Source organism: Equus quagga, chromosome 18 (genome assembly GCF_021613505.1).
Source record: "Equus quagga isolate Etosha38 chromosome 18, UCLA_HA_Equagga_1.0, whole genome shotgun sequence".
NCBI classification, from domain to species: domain Eukaryota; kingdom Metazoa; phylum Chordata; class Mammalia; order Perissodactyla; family Equidae; genus Equus; species Equus quagga.
In genome coordinates this window covers 25,119,349-25,136,494 of record NC_060284.1, presented here as the reverse complement: position 1 = coordinate 25,136,494, position 17,146 = coordinate 25,119,349, and the positions used below count along the sequence as shown (strand labels likewise).

At 37.0% G+C, this 17,146-nt stretch overlaps 1 protein-coding gene across 1 annotated transcript in view; it reads right to left on the bottom strand.

The window, feature by feature from the left end:
- ZNF326 (zinc finger protein 326) overlaps positions 1-16,455 on the bottom strand; it is a 37,882-nt gene extending 21,427 nt beyond the window's left edge. The window contains exons 1-6 of the mRNA XM_046645672.1: positions 16,288-16,455; positions 13,933-13,968; positions 6,542-6,577; positions 6,335-6,446; positions 3,792-4,197; positions 1,232-1,430 (exon numbers count right to left, since the gene is read on the bottom strand). Coding sequence (XP_046501628.1) covers positions 1,232-1,430; positions 3,792-4,197; positions 6,335-6,446; positions 6,542-6,577; positions 13,933-13,968; positions 16,288-16,303 — 805 coding nt within the window. The 5' untranslated portion in view covers positions 16,304-16,455. The remainder of the gene's footprint in view (positions 1-1,231; positions 1,431-3,791; positions 4,198-6,334; positions 6,447-6,541; positions 6,578-13,932; positions 13,969-16,287) is intronic.
- Positions 16,456-17,146: the final 691 nt, after the last annotated feature.

Here is a 17,146-nt window from a genome sequence, read left to right as displayed (position 1 = left end):
CATCTCTAAGAATTTCTTGCCAAATCCAAAGTCATGAAGATTTACCCCTATATTTTCTTCTAACAGTTTTATAGTTTTAGTTCTTGCATTTAAGTCTTACATTTAGCTTTCACATGTGGCTATCCAGTTGTCTCAACACCATTTGTTGAAGATTATTCTCTTCTTCTAATTTTGGCATCCCTTTTAAAAACCAGTTGACCATAGATTTATGAGTTTATTTCTGGACTCTCAATTCTATTCTACTGATCTATGTCTGCCCTTGTGCCAGTACCACACTGTTTTATTTACTGTTGCTTTGTACTAAGTTTTGAAATCATGAAATCTGAGTCTTTATTTTGTTCTTATTTTTCTTTTGTTCTTTCTTCTTTTGTTTTGGCTATTTTAAGTCCCTTGCAATTCCCTATAAATTTTAGAATCAATCTGTCAATTTTTGCAAAGAAGTCAAGTAGAAAATTCTGATAGAGATTGTGCTGAATCTGTACATCAGTTCAGGGAGTATTACCATCTTAACAATACTAAGTCTTCTGATCTCCGAACATTCATTTAGTTTTTCCATTTATTTAGGTCTTCTTTAATTTCTTTCAACAATGTTTCATAGTTTTCAAAGTATAAATTTTGTACTTCTTTTCTTAAATTTATTCCAAAGTATTTTATGCTTCTTGATGTTACCATGAATAAAATCGTTTTCTTAATATGATTTTCAGCTTGGGTCTCAATTTTTTAACAACGTAAAAATGGAAATATGATTATTTTTAAGAGTTATCATCTTCAGAAGACTAAAACCAAATTAATTTTCCAGAAGAAACAGTTTTTCCTGGTAGTAAGGACCATAAAAAATGTCTTTCCTTTGTCCTCATAAAGGGGATTCTACGTAATGTGAGATACCACTTCCACAACACCACCTCCAACAATAAACATAACACCAAACAAGGAGTTTGAAGCAAAATTATGTGGGAGGCCTTTTTAAAAATGTAGATGTTCTGGCTCCACCCTAAATCAGGATTTAGGGAAGAGGAGCAGACAAGGGCATGTGAATTTAAAAAGTATCTTTGGGTAATTCTGATGTTCATGACTGATTAATAACTGCACTAGGGGATTCATGAATCTAATTTCTACAATTTTAATTATCATGCAGTTTGTCTATATAAACATGAAAAAAGTATCTAAAAGCACTGAATTTTAAAAAAATAAAAAGCATCCTAATTCATAGCAATTATGTGTTCTTACTTACTGGGTGATTTGCTGAGGTTCATCTTCTCCACAGGTTTTGCTAGCTTGGGTTTCTTGATAAAGGTTCCACCAGGCTTATTAAATGGTTGCATCATTTTTCTCTTTATTCCTCTTGCAGCGGTAACTGTGACATTGGTGGGTTTGTTTTGATAGTCAACAACAATTCCGGGTCTATGAATGCTTCCAAAATCACTCATATGCTGCAAATTTGTGAAATCAAGAAATATTAGCATAATATCCAAAGATAAAGTATGAATTCATACAAAATTTCCAAGTTATCTATCTACTAATTTTCACCTGAAAATTCCCCAGAATGTAACTAAATTTTATATATGCACTCTGAATAAACATATTGAAAAACTTTGTAAATTATTACATGAACTCAAATCCAGTGAATTAGTAGTTTTATTTCCAGTAGAACAAATATGGATATTTCCTATTTTCTCATTTTTACAATGCAAAATTACTTGAGATCATAAACAACATTATGTGCCTGTCAGAATATTACCACTTGTACAACTCTCTGACAACTCCTCTTCAGAGTTCCTAATTGATGTTTTCCCATGAAAAGACCTTAAAAGAAATCTTTATTTGACTAAAGCCTGGCTTAAAACTAAGATACGCAAAGAAGATCATATTTGAAGTTTGAAGTAAAAAAGATCCAGAAATCATTTAGGATTTCTCCCTGTTGAAAAAGGGAATGAGAAGGCGAGATGGAACATTAGTATGAAATAGGAGAGTTAAAGCATAACCATGCATCAACTTCCAAGACACACTTCAGATAAAGAATAGCATCTGACGTTCCATTCACATTCTTACCTAGAGAAACATTTTCTGACCCAGAAGTCCAAGCAAAAGTTTACAGATGAAGAGTCATGCAACCAAACGACTCTTTGTGTCCCTTCCTCTTCTCTTGTCATTAACAAAATCCACTACACCAAGAAACCACATGTCCACAGAAATTTATTCTGCTAACCTTACTTTTAGAAGATAAAGAATGAGGAGTAATCTGAAGAGAAGGATCCAATGGGAATTGTACAAGTGAAGATTAAAAAAGAAAGTCCTATTGGTTCATCTACTTCATTAACAGGAGGAAAGAAACAAAAGTCTATTCAGACTAGGATGGTAAATACAAAATAAAGGAATACCTGCTTTTTTATCATGAAAACAAAATTGATATTTGAAGTCTCAATAAGGAAAAAATCATCTGCCTAAAGTAATATAAAGCATGGAAAATATGTTTCTCAACTTTTTAAACCGAAATAGATTTTCAATTTCAAAACCCAAAGAGTAGTACCTCAACTATTTTCAATTAACCTACAATGATAAAATATGGTGGAACAGCAACATATCAGTTGCTTACATTTGTATATTATGCTTAGAAAACCTATCTAACCTAGTAGACTTGAATAAATTAGTGTTTCCAGGTATTTATATAGTCACATCAGAAAAATCTTCATTAATTATCCATTAAAGGTGCAATGCATTTTACATAAGTAAAGAGTTAACTGTTATAAATGCAAAATTTCTACACAAGTATGACAAACTACACTGATGTCAAAGGCTAATGAACAGTCAAAACCATGTGCCCTACCACATTTTTTATCAGAAGTACTTTCCTATGCAAAGAGATTATTAAGACCAACTGACTTAAAAAAATTCTTACATGATAGCAAAAAAGACAATATTCTTTATATGATCAAACTACATAATAACCCCACAATCTACATACCCTTACTGGGTAAAGTTTCATGTCAGTCAAGTTACCTAAAAACATAAGGCATAATCTTTACACTATATATCCTGAAATTAAACACTTCACGAGTAGTATATTTACTCATTTAAGCAATAATTTACAAAATATCACTTCCTAGGAAGGAGCCAAAAACATGTTTGTACAGGTATGAAATTATTTCTCAATAGTAAAACTAGTGACACAGGGAAAAGAGAACACCCAGGAACAGGACATATTGTAAGAGAGTGAGTTAGCAAAATTAACTGACCACAAATCATTCTACAACCTATTATACATATCAACTTCTTCACCATGTACATGGCTGAGCTACCCTCATCTATCACCAACCTTTAGTCTCTTGTGTTTAATGTGAAACATGAAGCTTTGAAGAAGTGCTACGTGCTAGAGTTTAGCAGCAAAGTATAAACATTTTATCATACATTGCACCTTTAACCTACTCAAGAACTCCAAAAGGGTTCAAGTTACCTTTTACAATAATCCAAGAACTGTCACACCAGCAAAACTGCTAGTGTTTACAAGGAAAAATGCAACTCCTTTTAACCCCTTTTAGACCAAACCTAATATCCTCACCTTTTTAATAAAGGGAGCTTGGCAAAACTTTATAAACAATCATCTCACACTGCCACTTATTTTCTAAGGTGCTGGAAAAACTTTTACAGGCAACCTAAAATTATGCTTATGACTCAGCTTTTGCTTCAAAATACACTGGGATGAACAGTGTTTATTCTAGTTGAAAACCATGGTCTTGAAAGGGTTTAAAAGAGTGACTAGTGAAAAGAATCTGAAAAGATTCTGTTGTACTTACTCCTCGGCCTCGGCCTCTGCCTGTTGATGGTCCTCCAAAAGCATCATAGTTTCTGCTTCCAAACGTACTTTCAGGATAAGCAGGCGTTCCTCTCCCCCGAGAGCCTACAGGTGCAGGCTTCATATGGGGTGAAGAAAAACTGCTGTAGGAAGAGTAATTCTCTCTTCCTCTGTCCTCCATAAACCCAGGCCTCAATTTTGAACGGGAGTAAGGTGCTTCCCAGCTAGACCCGCCCTGGTTTCTACCTCCGAAAGAGTCAAGGCTATTCCGGTAGGAGCTCTCAAATCGACCACCATAACTACCTCCGAAGCGGCTTTGTTCGGGTTCATTAAAACCATAGCCAGATCTGTACAGATCTCGCCCACCCAGAGAAGACCTGGAGTCGTAAGACTCATAAGGTCCAAACCTGGAAAAGTTGCACAGTAAGGGAAAAAACAAAAGTAAGCTTACTAATGTTAGACAATTCAAAAGACAAATTATCAGATGACATTTATCAACTAAAATTCATTTATATCATACTGGTTTGCACAGTTCTACTTTTGTTCACGCTTGATTAGGGCTGGGCAATTCAACATGAGACCAGATAGAAAGCTATCTGAGTCTGTTTTTAAACATGAATTGAGTTAAGTAAATGTTAGCTTACAAATCTGCCTTTTAGCAGCTTTTCTATTTTATTAAAAAGAAAAAGATTTGTCTGTCATTATTTAAGCCCAGCCCTAGTCTTGGAAAAAGTCATTTGCTAAAGTTCACAAACTACTCAAACTTTCTTTGAATCCATCCCTAACACTGAAAAATACAAAACATTGACAATACTTTGGCTTTCAATAGGGACACAAATTGAAGACTACACAGATGTAGGGTCTTTGTGACACAGAAGAGATCCGTATGCACCCCAATAATCTATATCACAAAACTGCTTCATTGTGTCTGTAGTAGTCAAAATTTGGAGAATTATTTCTGTTATAAAATTTGACAGTCTGCCAAACTTTGGCTAAGGTCAATAATCAATCCTCAGTCACTTGTAGACTAGTAAATCTAACAAATCTAGAAGAATAAGCACATAAAATAGAACATAAAAGTAAAAGACCACCAACATATACCCTCTACATATGAATTTTCAAGGCAGATGAGGAAGAATACATTTTATAATGTCTTCAATTATTTGAAAAATTATTTCCTGGCAGGAAATTATCACATAAAACTACCCTAAAAAAGGGAGCTCACAGTCTCCTCAAGGTTTTAATAAAGTCAACAGAAGAAACAAATCATCTTACTTCTCACAAATCTAAAGCATGGATTACAAAAGTTGCTTTGTATCTTACAACACAGTTTTGTAAAGGCCTACAATTATACATGAGATAAATGATAACATCTACAGTTTATGTACATTACATTTACACGTAATAGGGCAATAACCAATATATTAAAACATTTAAATGTTACATTATTTCAATTATTTACAGATCACTAAATAGAAGGTACTATTTACTTCTGAATCCTAGTAACCATATAAAAATTATCCCTCTTTCCAACTATGTTTTTCAAAACATCTATAACATAAGCAAAATTGTTGAACTGTTCCTTTTCTTGATTTATGTCTACTATAAACCACAGTGGCACACTTGAAGCAGAAAGAAGGAAAGTAAGCATCACTCAGTCCATCCTTAAGGAATCCGGATCCTTCAATTTATGAAGAAGGATGATAGATAGTTTCAAATGTTTCCTAACTAGTTTTACTTATATTTAGTAGGAATCTTTGTGCCTCAAAAAGTGGATCCCCTTGCCCTGAAATGTGGTCAACCCTAAAGCCTGTAGTAGACCAACTAGGTTTAAGCTTTATACAGTATCAACAGTAAAATAAAAACACAATCTAAACTCTAGTGCATTAAAATAAGCAAAAGTATAGTATTCAAGGCTTTAATACAATGCTCCTAGTCCAGAGCACAGACATTTTTGGTGTAAGTAGTACCAGCCAATAAATAACCTAGACATGACTTAAAGAACATTTTTATTATTACAATATGCTCTTGCAACTTACTTTAAAATTAAAATAATAACTATCTTAAATGTTTCTTAGAAATTAAATGTCACTAGACTGGTTCAGTTAAGCCCATTCTAGTCAACGGCTTAAGCTTTATGCTTCACAGAGCACCCACATTAGGAAAGATTTTTTAAAAATCATTAAGAAAATGCTTCACAAGTAATATTTCCAATAACATTTTTATATCATTTGTTCAGGACATTCTGATTAATAAGGAGTTAAAAGTAAAAGAAGGGAAAAAAAGGTCCACTGTTAATGACAGAAAATCTTACGCTATTGAAACGATGAGAGTTATCTGAGATTTTCCTAAACTGTTTGCGAGTGACCCTGAGATAATTTTTATAACTATTAGTTAACACCTTTAGACATTTAAGGTGATTATTCAATATCAAATAGTGCAATTCAAGTACCATAACATGCCTAAGGAATACTTAAATTAAATTAAAGTATCCAGAAATCTTATAGTCGACTAATTATTTGGCCAAGTGATTAAGCAATTTACCTGCTACCCCCACCACCACCACTGTGACTGTCCATGCCATATGACTGGTTTAGGTAGGAGTCCATGGATCTTTGACCCCCATAGGATCCATGGCCATAGTCACGATCCATCCCTATAAAGAGTTTAAAAAGAAAAAAATTAAATGACGCTCACCTTTACTGGCACTCAAAAGAAGAATTTTTAGATAAATATCCTTGAATGTCAGACCTCCATAAGATCCAGGGCCATAGTCACGATCCATTCCTAAAAGACAGTCAAAAACAAAAGGTCGGTAAGATAGATCATTCTCTCCAGGAATCTTTGCATAAAACATGAGATATTTGTATCAATCATCTGACATAATAATTTGTCATTAATATTTAAGCCAAATCCACACTAGACATTGAAGGAAAAAAACATACAGATGATAATCTACTGAAAACGCAGATTTGTGAACGAAACTTAATGTTTCAAAGAAAAACATTATCAACTAAAAAGTTCTATATTAGAATTATTTTCAATTTAACCAATATTTATTTGACTAGGGAAATACTATAAAGCCCTGTATTAGTTATTAATGGGTAAATAATTAATAACAAATAATTCCCATTCTCAAGAAAGTCAGCATTTAATAATGTCAAAAAGGAAAATTTTTGTTATACGTATAGTTTTCGGCATCTAACTGTTCTCAAAATGTCTAAAATTCAGAAGCAGCCACATTTTCAGACAGTAACTGAAATACATATTTTTAAAAAGTAAAATCACAGAGTGGCACCAATCTGTGGTACTGTGCCTGTAAGTAAAGATTTAATGAATATTTAAATCCTCAAATACTTTTAGTAAAGAAAATGAATGTGAATTTTAGCAATGCAAACACTAAAAACAATTCTAATAGAGTAAGGATACTAAGTATATTTTATTACACTGCAATTCCACCTATATCCCAACCTCCAACATGAAAATAAAATACAACAAAAGAGGTAATATAATGAATTTACTATGATTATAAAAATGAAAAAAATTTAAAAGCTTTTACAATGTGTTTCCTAGAAGGTCTTTTAAAGTCCTTCATTACCACCCTCCCCAAATTTTAGGCACAAATAAATACAATAGTATATACAGAGTGAACACCTAAATTTATATTTTTCAAAACACTAAATTTTAATTACAATTATTTAAATATATCTGGTCCTAATAACAACAATAATAATGACGATAGCAACAATTTTATAAAAATACTACTTGGAGTCTTGCAACTTTAAACCTGGAAGCAACCTATGTGATCAAATTCAGTCTTATCGTTTTATAGATTAGGAACTAAAGTCCAAAGAAATGAAATGATTTTCCCGAAATCCCATAATTATCTACACCTCTAGCTTCATGCTGCTGCTTCTACATGAAACACTCTCCTCTATCACCCCAGATGTCCGCTTATTGAAATCTTCTAATCTTTTAAAGTCCATTTCAAGTACTCATCCTTTCAAGAACATTTTTATTGATATTGTCTCAGCTGATAATCATCTTTCTTCTGAATATCTACAAGTCTGCAGTTTTTTTCGGTTTTTTTTAGTTTTTCTTTAAGATTTTAGGGGCTGGCCTGATGGCACAGCGGTTAAGTTCGCACATTCCGCTTCAGCGGCCCGGGGTTCACCGGTTCCGATCCCGGGTGCGGACATGGCACTGCTTGGCAAGCCATGCTGTGGCAGGCATCCCACATATAAAGTAGAGGAAGATGGGCACAGATGTTAGCTCAGGGCCAGTCTTTCTCAGCAAAAAGAGGAGGATTGGTGGCAGATGTTAGCTCATGGCTAAACTTCCTCAAAAAAAAAAAAAGATTTTATTTTTCTTTTTTCTCCCCAAAGTCCCCCAGTACATAGCTGTATATTTTTAGTCGTGGGTCCTTCTAATTGTGGCATGTGGGATGCCACCTCAGCATGTCCTAATGAGCGGTGCCATGTCCTCGCCCAGGATCGGAACCGGCAGAACCCCAGGCCACTGAAGCGGAGCTCGTGAACTCAACCACTTGGCCAAGGGGCCGGTCTCCAAGTCTGTAGCTCTTATGTGGTATTTATGATACTCTGCCTTACATTCTGCTATTTGTGGCCTCATCTTAAATGTACACAAGTTTTGCAGTCAAGGTTTGATTTTTAGTTATTTTTTATATACCCTAGAGCAGCCATTCTCAAGGAACAGTCTCTTGACCACCGAGAGTTGCTAAAAGCCTTTCAGGGTGTCTACAAGGTCAAACGATTTTCATAAATACTAAGACATTATTTATTATTTGCCTTTTTCAGTGTTGACATTTGCATCGAAGATGCAAAAGCACTGGTGGGTAAAACTGCAGGTGCCATAGCATAAATCAAGGCAGTGACACCAAACTGTACTAGTAGTCATTGCATTCTTCAACACTGCATTCTTGCAGTAAAAAATCATAAAATAAAAATGCCATCTTCGGGGCTGGCCCCGTGGCCAAGTGGTTAAGTTCGCACACTCCGCAGCAGGTGGCCCAGTGTTTCGTTGGTTCAAATCCTGGGCGCGGACATGGCACTGCTCATCAGACCACGCTGAGGCAGCGTCCCACATGCCACAACTAGAAGAACCCACAACGAAGAATACACAACTATGTACCGGGGGGCTTTGGGGAGAAAAAGGAAAAAATAAAATCTTTAAAAAAAAAAAAAAGTGCCATCTTCACTTAAGAATGTCCCTGATAAAGCAGTAAGAATTTATTAATTTTATTAAATCATGACCTTCGAGTACACTTTCTGATATTCTGTGCAGTGAAAAGGGAAGCACATATAAAGTATTTTGCTGCATATTAAAGTATCATAGCTCTCTCCAGGAAAAGGTATTGTACAAGTGTTTGGTTAATGAACTGAATTAATCACTTTTTACAAGGAATACTACTTTTACTAGAAAGAAAGACTAACATTCAAAAACTATGGCTTTCAGACTTGGGCATTTGACAGACATTTTCTCAAAAACGAACAAAATGATACTGTCACTTCAAGGAAAGCAAGTAACACTATTTGTTGCCAATGATAAAATTCAAGCTTTCAAATGAAAACTAGAATTTTATGAAACTTGTATCTACCATCTCAAGCTTGACAGCTTCTCAATACTTGAAGGCTTTTTTGATAACACTGGTAGTGTTATTAATGAATGTAATTTTTTAATACTGTATAATAAAATCTGTCAATATTTGGGAAATATAAATAACTCAGTAAACCAACATTATCCAAATAACTAATGCCTGATATTACAGAATCAAAGGGGTAAAAAGATCCACTCAAAGTGCAAGATATACCAACAGATTTTAACATAACAGAGTATAAAAAGTTTATCAATATACAAAAAGTGTTAATGAGATATGTTACATTGCCTTTTCATTTCAATTCAGACTATCCATGCCACAAGTGCTCAATAGCCACATGTGGCTACTGGTTACCATATTAGACAACACAGTTCTAGACTAAAAAAATAGTCAATTACTTGTCTTTAGAGTTGGTAGGTATACAATCCAATTTATTCTCGTATCTCTCACAAAAGGAAAATTTTGAGATTATAATCAAATTTTCAAAATAAAAAGCTTCCCTCTAAGACCACATATTAAAAAATAATCTTAGCATTAGGTTGAGTCAGGTACACGAAGCTAAAAAACCCTACATGTTGTTCTCCTAGTTTCTGTTTTGAGTTAGCAGAGACTGCTTCTGGATAATAAGTCCTTTAGTTTTTTGATTCTGTTTTTATTTCACTATGAAGTCATAAATTACTATTTATTGAATATTCACCTTGTGCCAGGTACTGTGGAGTACACAAAAATTAACAGAACTACTTTTATATAGCAATGACTTTGGTTTATTGTTCACAGTACTATTACTATTCAGTTAAGTAAAAAAGAAAAGAGGAAAAGTCTTTATATGGTATAGAATCAGTGTGATTAAAGGAATATAGATTTTATAAGATGACTATATATAAACAATATTCTTTCAGGTTATCAAATAATTTAAAAATCACTTTAAAAGTAAAACTGCAACAATATAACATTATGTCTTTACTATTAATATAAAATGAGAAAGTAATTCACTCAAAAATAAAACTGACCTAACATTTTAAATCAAATCTATTCTATCACTGATCACTCTATCATATAAATGATAGGCTCAACAAATGTTCAAACTCATTTACAATTAAATCACAAGAAAGGGGCTGTGGAGTAGAAGGAAAAAACAACTGATGTTTGATCAAAATAGCTACAGTCATAGATCACTTAACAACGATAAGTTCTGAGAAATGCATCTTCAGGTGATTTCATTGTTGTGCAAATATCAGAGTGTACTTAACACAAACCTAGTTGGTATAGCCCGCTATACCACCTAGGCTCTCTGGTACTAATCTTACGGGACCACTGTTGTATGTGCAGTCGGTCATTGACCAAAATGTCATCAAGCGGTGCGTGACTATATATGTGACACTAAGTCTGGAATGGGACCACTTTGCACCACCTCCACATTGCTAGCATCCTAGTGCAGGCCACCAGCATCTCTCACCTAGTTTACTGCAACAGCCTCCTAACTGGTTTTCCTGCTTCCACTTTTGCTCCCTTTCTGTTTAATTCGGAAGAAAATAGCCAGAATAATTCTGTTAAAATATAACTTAAATGATGTTCAATGCTCAGTACCTTCCAATGGCTTCCCATCCTATTTCAAATAAAAGCCAAAGCCTTAAAATAACCTGTAAGGCCCTACACTAGTGGTTCTTAACCAGGAGCAATTTTGCTCCCCAGGTGACATTTGGCAGTATCTGAAAACATTTTTGGTTGTCACAGCTGAAGGGTGGGTGCTACTCTCATCTAGTGCGTAGAGGCCAAGGATGCTGCTAAACATTCTACAATATACAGGGCATCCCCCTACAACAAATAATTATCTAGTCCAAAATGTCAATAGTACTTAAGTTGAAAAACCTTGCCCCATCCGATCCACCCCACGACATCTTAACTTCATCGTCTACTATACCCCTAGTTCACTCCACTCCGGCTATTCTAGGCCCCTTGCTGCTCTTATAAAACAGGCATATGCCCATTTTTGCACCTGCTGATCCCTCTACCTGGAAAGCTCTTCCCCTTTATCTGCACTGCTCACGCCCTCAACTCTTTCAGGTCTCCACTTTCTATTGCTCCTTAGATATAAGGAATTTGGTTTTCATTGCCTTCTGGCTAAACCTCACCACCCTAACTTTGCCTTCTAAGACTGCTCAACAAAAATCATCTGTTCTAGTCAAGCCAATCTTGTTAACTCGCTCTGAAGCACAATTCACTCAGCCCTATCTTTGCTCCTGCTTTCTCTCTATCTGGAATGCTCTTGCTTTTTCGGTCTGCTCTTTATATAAGAAGAGGTATCATGGAGTAATAAAGAAACATGGAGACACGGGAAATACAACTTCCTTCCAAGAAATGGTGTGGAGGAAATCTCTATCTTGCCACGTTTTCCAATGCCTTCTACTTCATTCCAGTTGCTGGAAAATACAATGCTAACAGTGAATTGTACCATTGGCTTCATTTGGTAATTAATTTCCTAAAGACTACAGTATTCTTCCTCTAGATAGCCTCATGGCTTGCATCCTCACCTCCTCTAAATCTATGCTCAAATGTCACCTTCTTAGTGAGTCCTTCCCCAGCTACTCTCTTTAAAATTGTAACACATACACACACAGATGTCACACTTCCCTGCATTATTTTTCTCCCCAGCAATTACCATCTAACATACAATATGTTACTTCTTTATCATGTTTACTGTCTATTTCATCCCACTAGACTGTAAACTCCACAAGGGGACGAATATTTGTCCTTTTTGTTCACTGCTGTATTGTTAGCTCCTAGAAGAATATGATACACAGTAGTCACTCAATAAATATTTGTTGAAGGGATGAAGTCAAATTATATCCTTGAAAATTAAGTTCCTCATTTATAAAATGTAGACCTCAAAGTGTTGTCAAGCAGTGGTCTTTAACCAGAGGTGCATTCCAAAATCATTGAAAGTACTTTTCATAACATACAGAGCCAGGGACCACTTGCTCTAAAATTATGACTCAAGAAAACTAGAGTATGACCTGAACAGAAATACTTTGAAAAAGCTCCCCTATGGGAGTCTAACAATCTCACCCTGAGATGAAAATCACTGTTGGAACTAAAATTAAGAGAAAAAACAAAAGTCCTAACATTAGTGATAGGAATTCTGAAGCTCTTTTTACAACACTGTACACTAAGAAAATAAACTTCTGGCCCTGTATGATTCTGCATTTCAAAGTCTTATATTTAGACATTAAATCCAACTCTCTAGCAAATCCTACTGGAGATCACGGCCTTCACTCCAAATCTCTCTCTGGGAAAAGCACTAGTCCTAGTCACTCCAGCTTAAAATCCTAGATTCATTTTTATTCATCCCTCTCAATTTCCTACTCACTACTAGTCAGCCTGCAAGTTCTGCTAATTTTCTCTAGAAACACCTTAATATTTTAAAAACTATTATTACTTCCCAAGTTGAGTCTTAAAATCCTATACCTAAATTTATGAAATAGCTTTCTAGCTAATTTTCCAGTTTTCTATCTAACTGACATGTGGATGTAAATTAAAATTCCTTTGGTAATTTTATTATGTCACTCTCCTGCTCAAAAATATATTCTTTAGCATTCAATATATATTGATTACTTAATATATGTTGAGCCTTTTTAGCCCACATCAAATCACAGTTTCCCTAAAACTCTTAGATATGATAAACAGACATTAACTGGATGGTAATTATTCCCATAAAATAGCATAGTCTTCTTTATTTAGCAGTACGTTTGCTTCAGTTTTATTTTGTGAACATATTATGTTCGGTACAACAGTTGAATTTTGGATTTCTCTGGCAATCAGGATATTTAATTCCACTCCCTGGGGTGCGTCACATGATGCTTTTTAACCTCTCTGAATTATCCCACATTCTTTTTTGTGTTATCATCCTGTCTGGCAGAGCCTGACTCTAACAACTATTAAAACGACATCCATTGTATTCTGCATACCTCTCAAGATCTTATCTAGCTCTGTAGTCACAACTCTAATGTCATGCTTATGTCAATAAATAATCAGCTTTCTTTATGTGTTCCTCTAGACAGCTCTTTATACACTAACACATCTGGACACATTAAAGCAAATGACCTCAAAAACAAGGTCAAAATGCATTACAGTAGAAGCCATATAGAACGAAGGCAATAATCCACTTAATCTACATTACTCAATACCAAAGCCTCTAATTCAACAAAAATAACTCAGCTAGTTTCTTTTAACTAAACACTCAGAATGTAGTCAAGGCCTTTTGGAAAAAATTAAGGAATCACAATTCAAACAAAACAGAGTCAAGCTAATCCGAACAGCTCTAACTTTTTGTGATCCCAAATTCCTTAATTCAAATACTATATATAGTATGACAACATTAACACTGAGAAGTGATACACTGAGAGAGAAAACAACAACTGAAATGAGGCAGAACTGACTTTTTACACTGGTAGTTTACGTGTATCAAGAGAAAAACTGACATGCATTCCCTCAACATATTTAAGAGCAAATGAAAGAAGATACTCACCATTAAAGCCCTGGTAAGTACTCCTGTGTGTGTAATCTATGAAGACACATTTTACAAAAAGGAATTAGTACAGTATTGGCAAAAATCTGAAATTATATACCCATCTCTTTAAAATAAACTTGATTTTTTAAAATGTCATTAACTCAATTTTCTGCAAAAATGGGGTATAATTATAAATATTTAATATGGGAAAACATATATCTCTTTCCCTTCCCTCTCTCCCCAAATGGCAGGTTTATCATCCTAATTATGGTAATGTAAAACTTAGCTTATAACACCTGATATATAGTAAAGCCAAAAGAGGGGATCCAGTACTTATTTATACAGAGTAACAGAAGAGGAGGCAGATGGTTAAATTATGAATCAAACAATGCAAAAAGCAGGAACATATGAGAATTGATTCTATGTAACATATAAATTTTTCAAAGTTAATATTTCTTTTAGCACTTAACCTGCTCTGTAAAGATTTCAAGATCTTATGTGAGAAATGTATACGCATATATGTATATGTGCGTGTGTGCTGTATCCATCCAGGATGTGGTACAACTGAAAACCACATTGGCAATTTCCCTGTCAAAAGTAATTTAGCAACTGTTAAATCCTTTACTTAATTTTATTAATAAATACTGAGAGAATGGAATTTAATGCAGTGGTTATCTGGATACAGGAGAATTCAGCTACACTACACAGGACTAGACTCAGATATACTATTAGTCAAATTCCATCCCCCAAATACAGCAGTGGAGGTGAGGGAGGGCCTGAGAGAGGGAGTATTTTATTACTGACATTGTTTAGAATTTTATCACTGACACTGTTTAGAACTGTAGGCACATGGTGATAATAAAAAGCAAACTTACTAAGTTTTATTATCATTTTTCAATTCACTACAGAAAATGCATTCCCTTATGGGGCAAGGGGACCAGTCCCACGCCTCCCCTCCAACCTTGGTAGCTTCTGCTGTACCCTGAGCGGTGGAACTGGCATCGAACTTTGACATGAAAACACAACAATATATTTTGAAATTTCAGTCCCAACTCTGGCACTTCAAATAGGTACTCAGAGTTTAAAAGTATCTATCAAAATGAGTCAAAGTCCAACTAAAACAAACAAAATCACCAGTGTGCTACTGTTAACATCTGAACTTCCTATTTCAAAGTAACTTAAAAGTATCCACAAAAGGGTTATTCCAGTCCCCTTTCACATACTTAGATTTGGCAACTCTTTGTGGCATGAATCAAACCAAAGATCAAAGATCATTTAGTAAGACTCACATGCTGAGATCACACCACTTTCAACGTTAAAGATAATTGTTTTGGTTGGGTTAGAGGCTTACAACTAGTTAGTGAACTGGTTTTACTTAGAAATGCCTAGTTACTCAGGATTAAGTCCAGTTTAACCGTTCAAGCCCCTTTTCGCGTCTCCCTAATGCTGTCACTACATCCTCATTTTATTTCGACACCAATTCCTAGAAAAGTTGGGCAAGATCTGAAGACAAGGTGAAGATCAAATTAATCTTACTTTGTGAGCCTGTGAAAATGCTTTAAAGAACTGGTGTGAGACACGTCTGAAAGAGATGGCTAAAATACACTTTATTTAATCCCTAAATCCAACCCAGGCAGTTGCGTACAGGTCTGAATTTGAAGGGCACGTGATGCTGTGCCAGAATTCGGACTAAAGTCCCGTCTGTACACAATCCCGAGAAAAATGCTCTGGTTCACAGAAGTGTTTCAAATTAGGGATTAACGACCAGGTCATTTTGGTGGATAAATATCCCAGTTTGCTAACCAGAAGTATCTCACTTCCCATTCTGCGTGGATATCGGTAGAGACACTTATCACTTACAGACGCCCTTTAAACTCATCTTAAACTAAGACAACCAGAAACATCACTGTGCACAGCCTCTGAAAATTCCACCTGGCAAGAAGGAAGCCGGGGTTGACTACACGGACGGTCCGGGTGCCGCCCCGGGGGCGCAGGCACACGCGGCGGCGGAGGCCCCGCTCGCCCCTCGGCCCGGGACGGGAAGTTGGAGGCGTCGGGACAATTTCCACGCAGCGGGGCCGGGCGAGTCCGGGCCCGAGTCCAGAGGCCGTCGCGCTCTGGGCGCGCCCGTCCCCGCAGCGAGGCCGGCACGAACTCCCGGGTCCCCGGCGGCACGGGCGGCGGGCGAGCGCCAGGCTCGCGGCGCGCGGCTCCCCACAGAGGCCGAGGCCGGGTCCTGGGCCCGCGGCGGGCGGCGGCCTCCAGGCCCGCAGAACAAAGCCCACACGGCCATCTTGAGACGGTAAACAGACCCCCGGCGCAGGCCACCCCGCCTCCCGCCCGCCGTGGCGACCAGCCAGAGGCGGCGCTTACCGTCTTCGAAGTCCATGACGGAGGCTGAGGCCGACGGCCTCGGCGGCGCTGGGCTGAGCTATAGCCGGCGGCGAGCGCCCGAGACCCGCGGTTCCACACGAGCGGTCCGCGCGACCGACAGCGGCGCTACCGGCCAGGGAGCCGCAGGCCACAGCTAGGTTGGGGGGCGGGGCCCGCCGGCGCTGCCAGCCGCCGCAGCGCGGCCTGCGATTGGCTGGCGCGGGCTGGCGGGCGGGCCCTCGGGTGGGGGCGGGAAGCCGGTCCGCTGTCAGGCTCCCAGGTGCTGACCCTCTTGGAGCCGCGGAGGAGGAAGGAAGGTAAAAAAAAAAAAAAAAAAAAAAAAAGGAGCGGCAAAGACTGGCTGGGGTTGCGGGAAAGCGAGCGGGGCGTTCTGGAAGATCTGGCTGCGGCTCGCCATGTTTGATCCTGGCAAGAGCGAAAGGATCCAGTTAGAATACCTTCCTCCTGCCCAAACTAATAAACCACGTGCCGACCTTTTGCTTTTTATTGGCTGCTGATGACTGGTCAGAAAATGTTAAAGAACTTTAGAGTTTCTGCCGTGGAGACACAAAAGTCCGGGACGTTTTTTAGAACTCTGTGATCAGAGAAGAAGAGATTGCTAAATAGGAAATAATTACGGGAATGATGCAAGACAGGCTATTATCAAGTTCTGAATTTTAAGGTGCAAAATAGAAGTGTTGTAAAAGTTCATAGGCAGGGAAGATTTGTGGCAGGTGTCGTCCAGAACTTGAAGGATGACGGTCACCCACAAACACACACATGTGTTGACATTGTATTATTGCCAGTTTGGAGATAGCGTTGGGGACAATGGACAAAGTTATACCCACGGGGCAATATG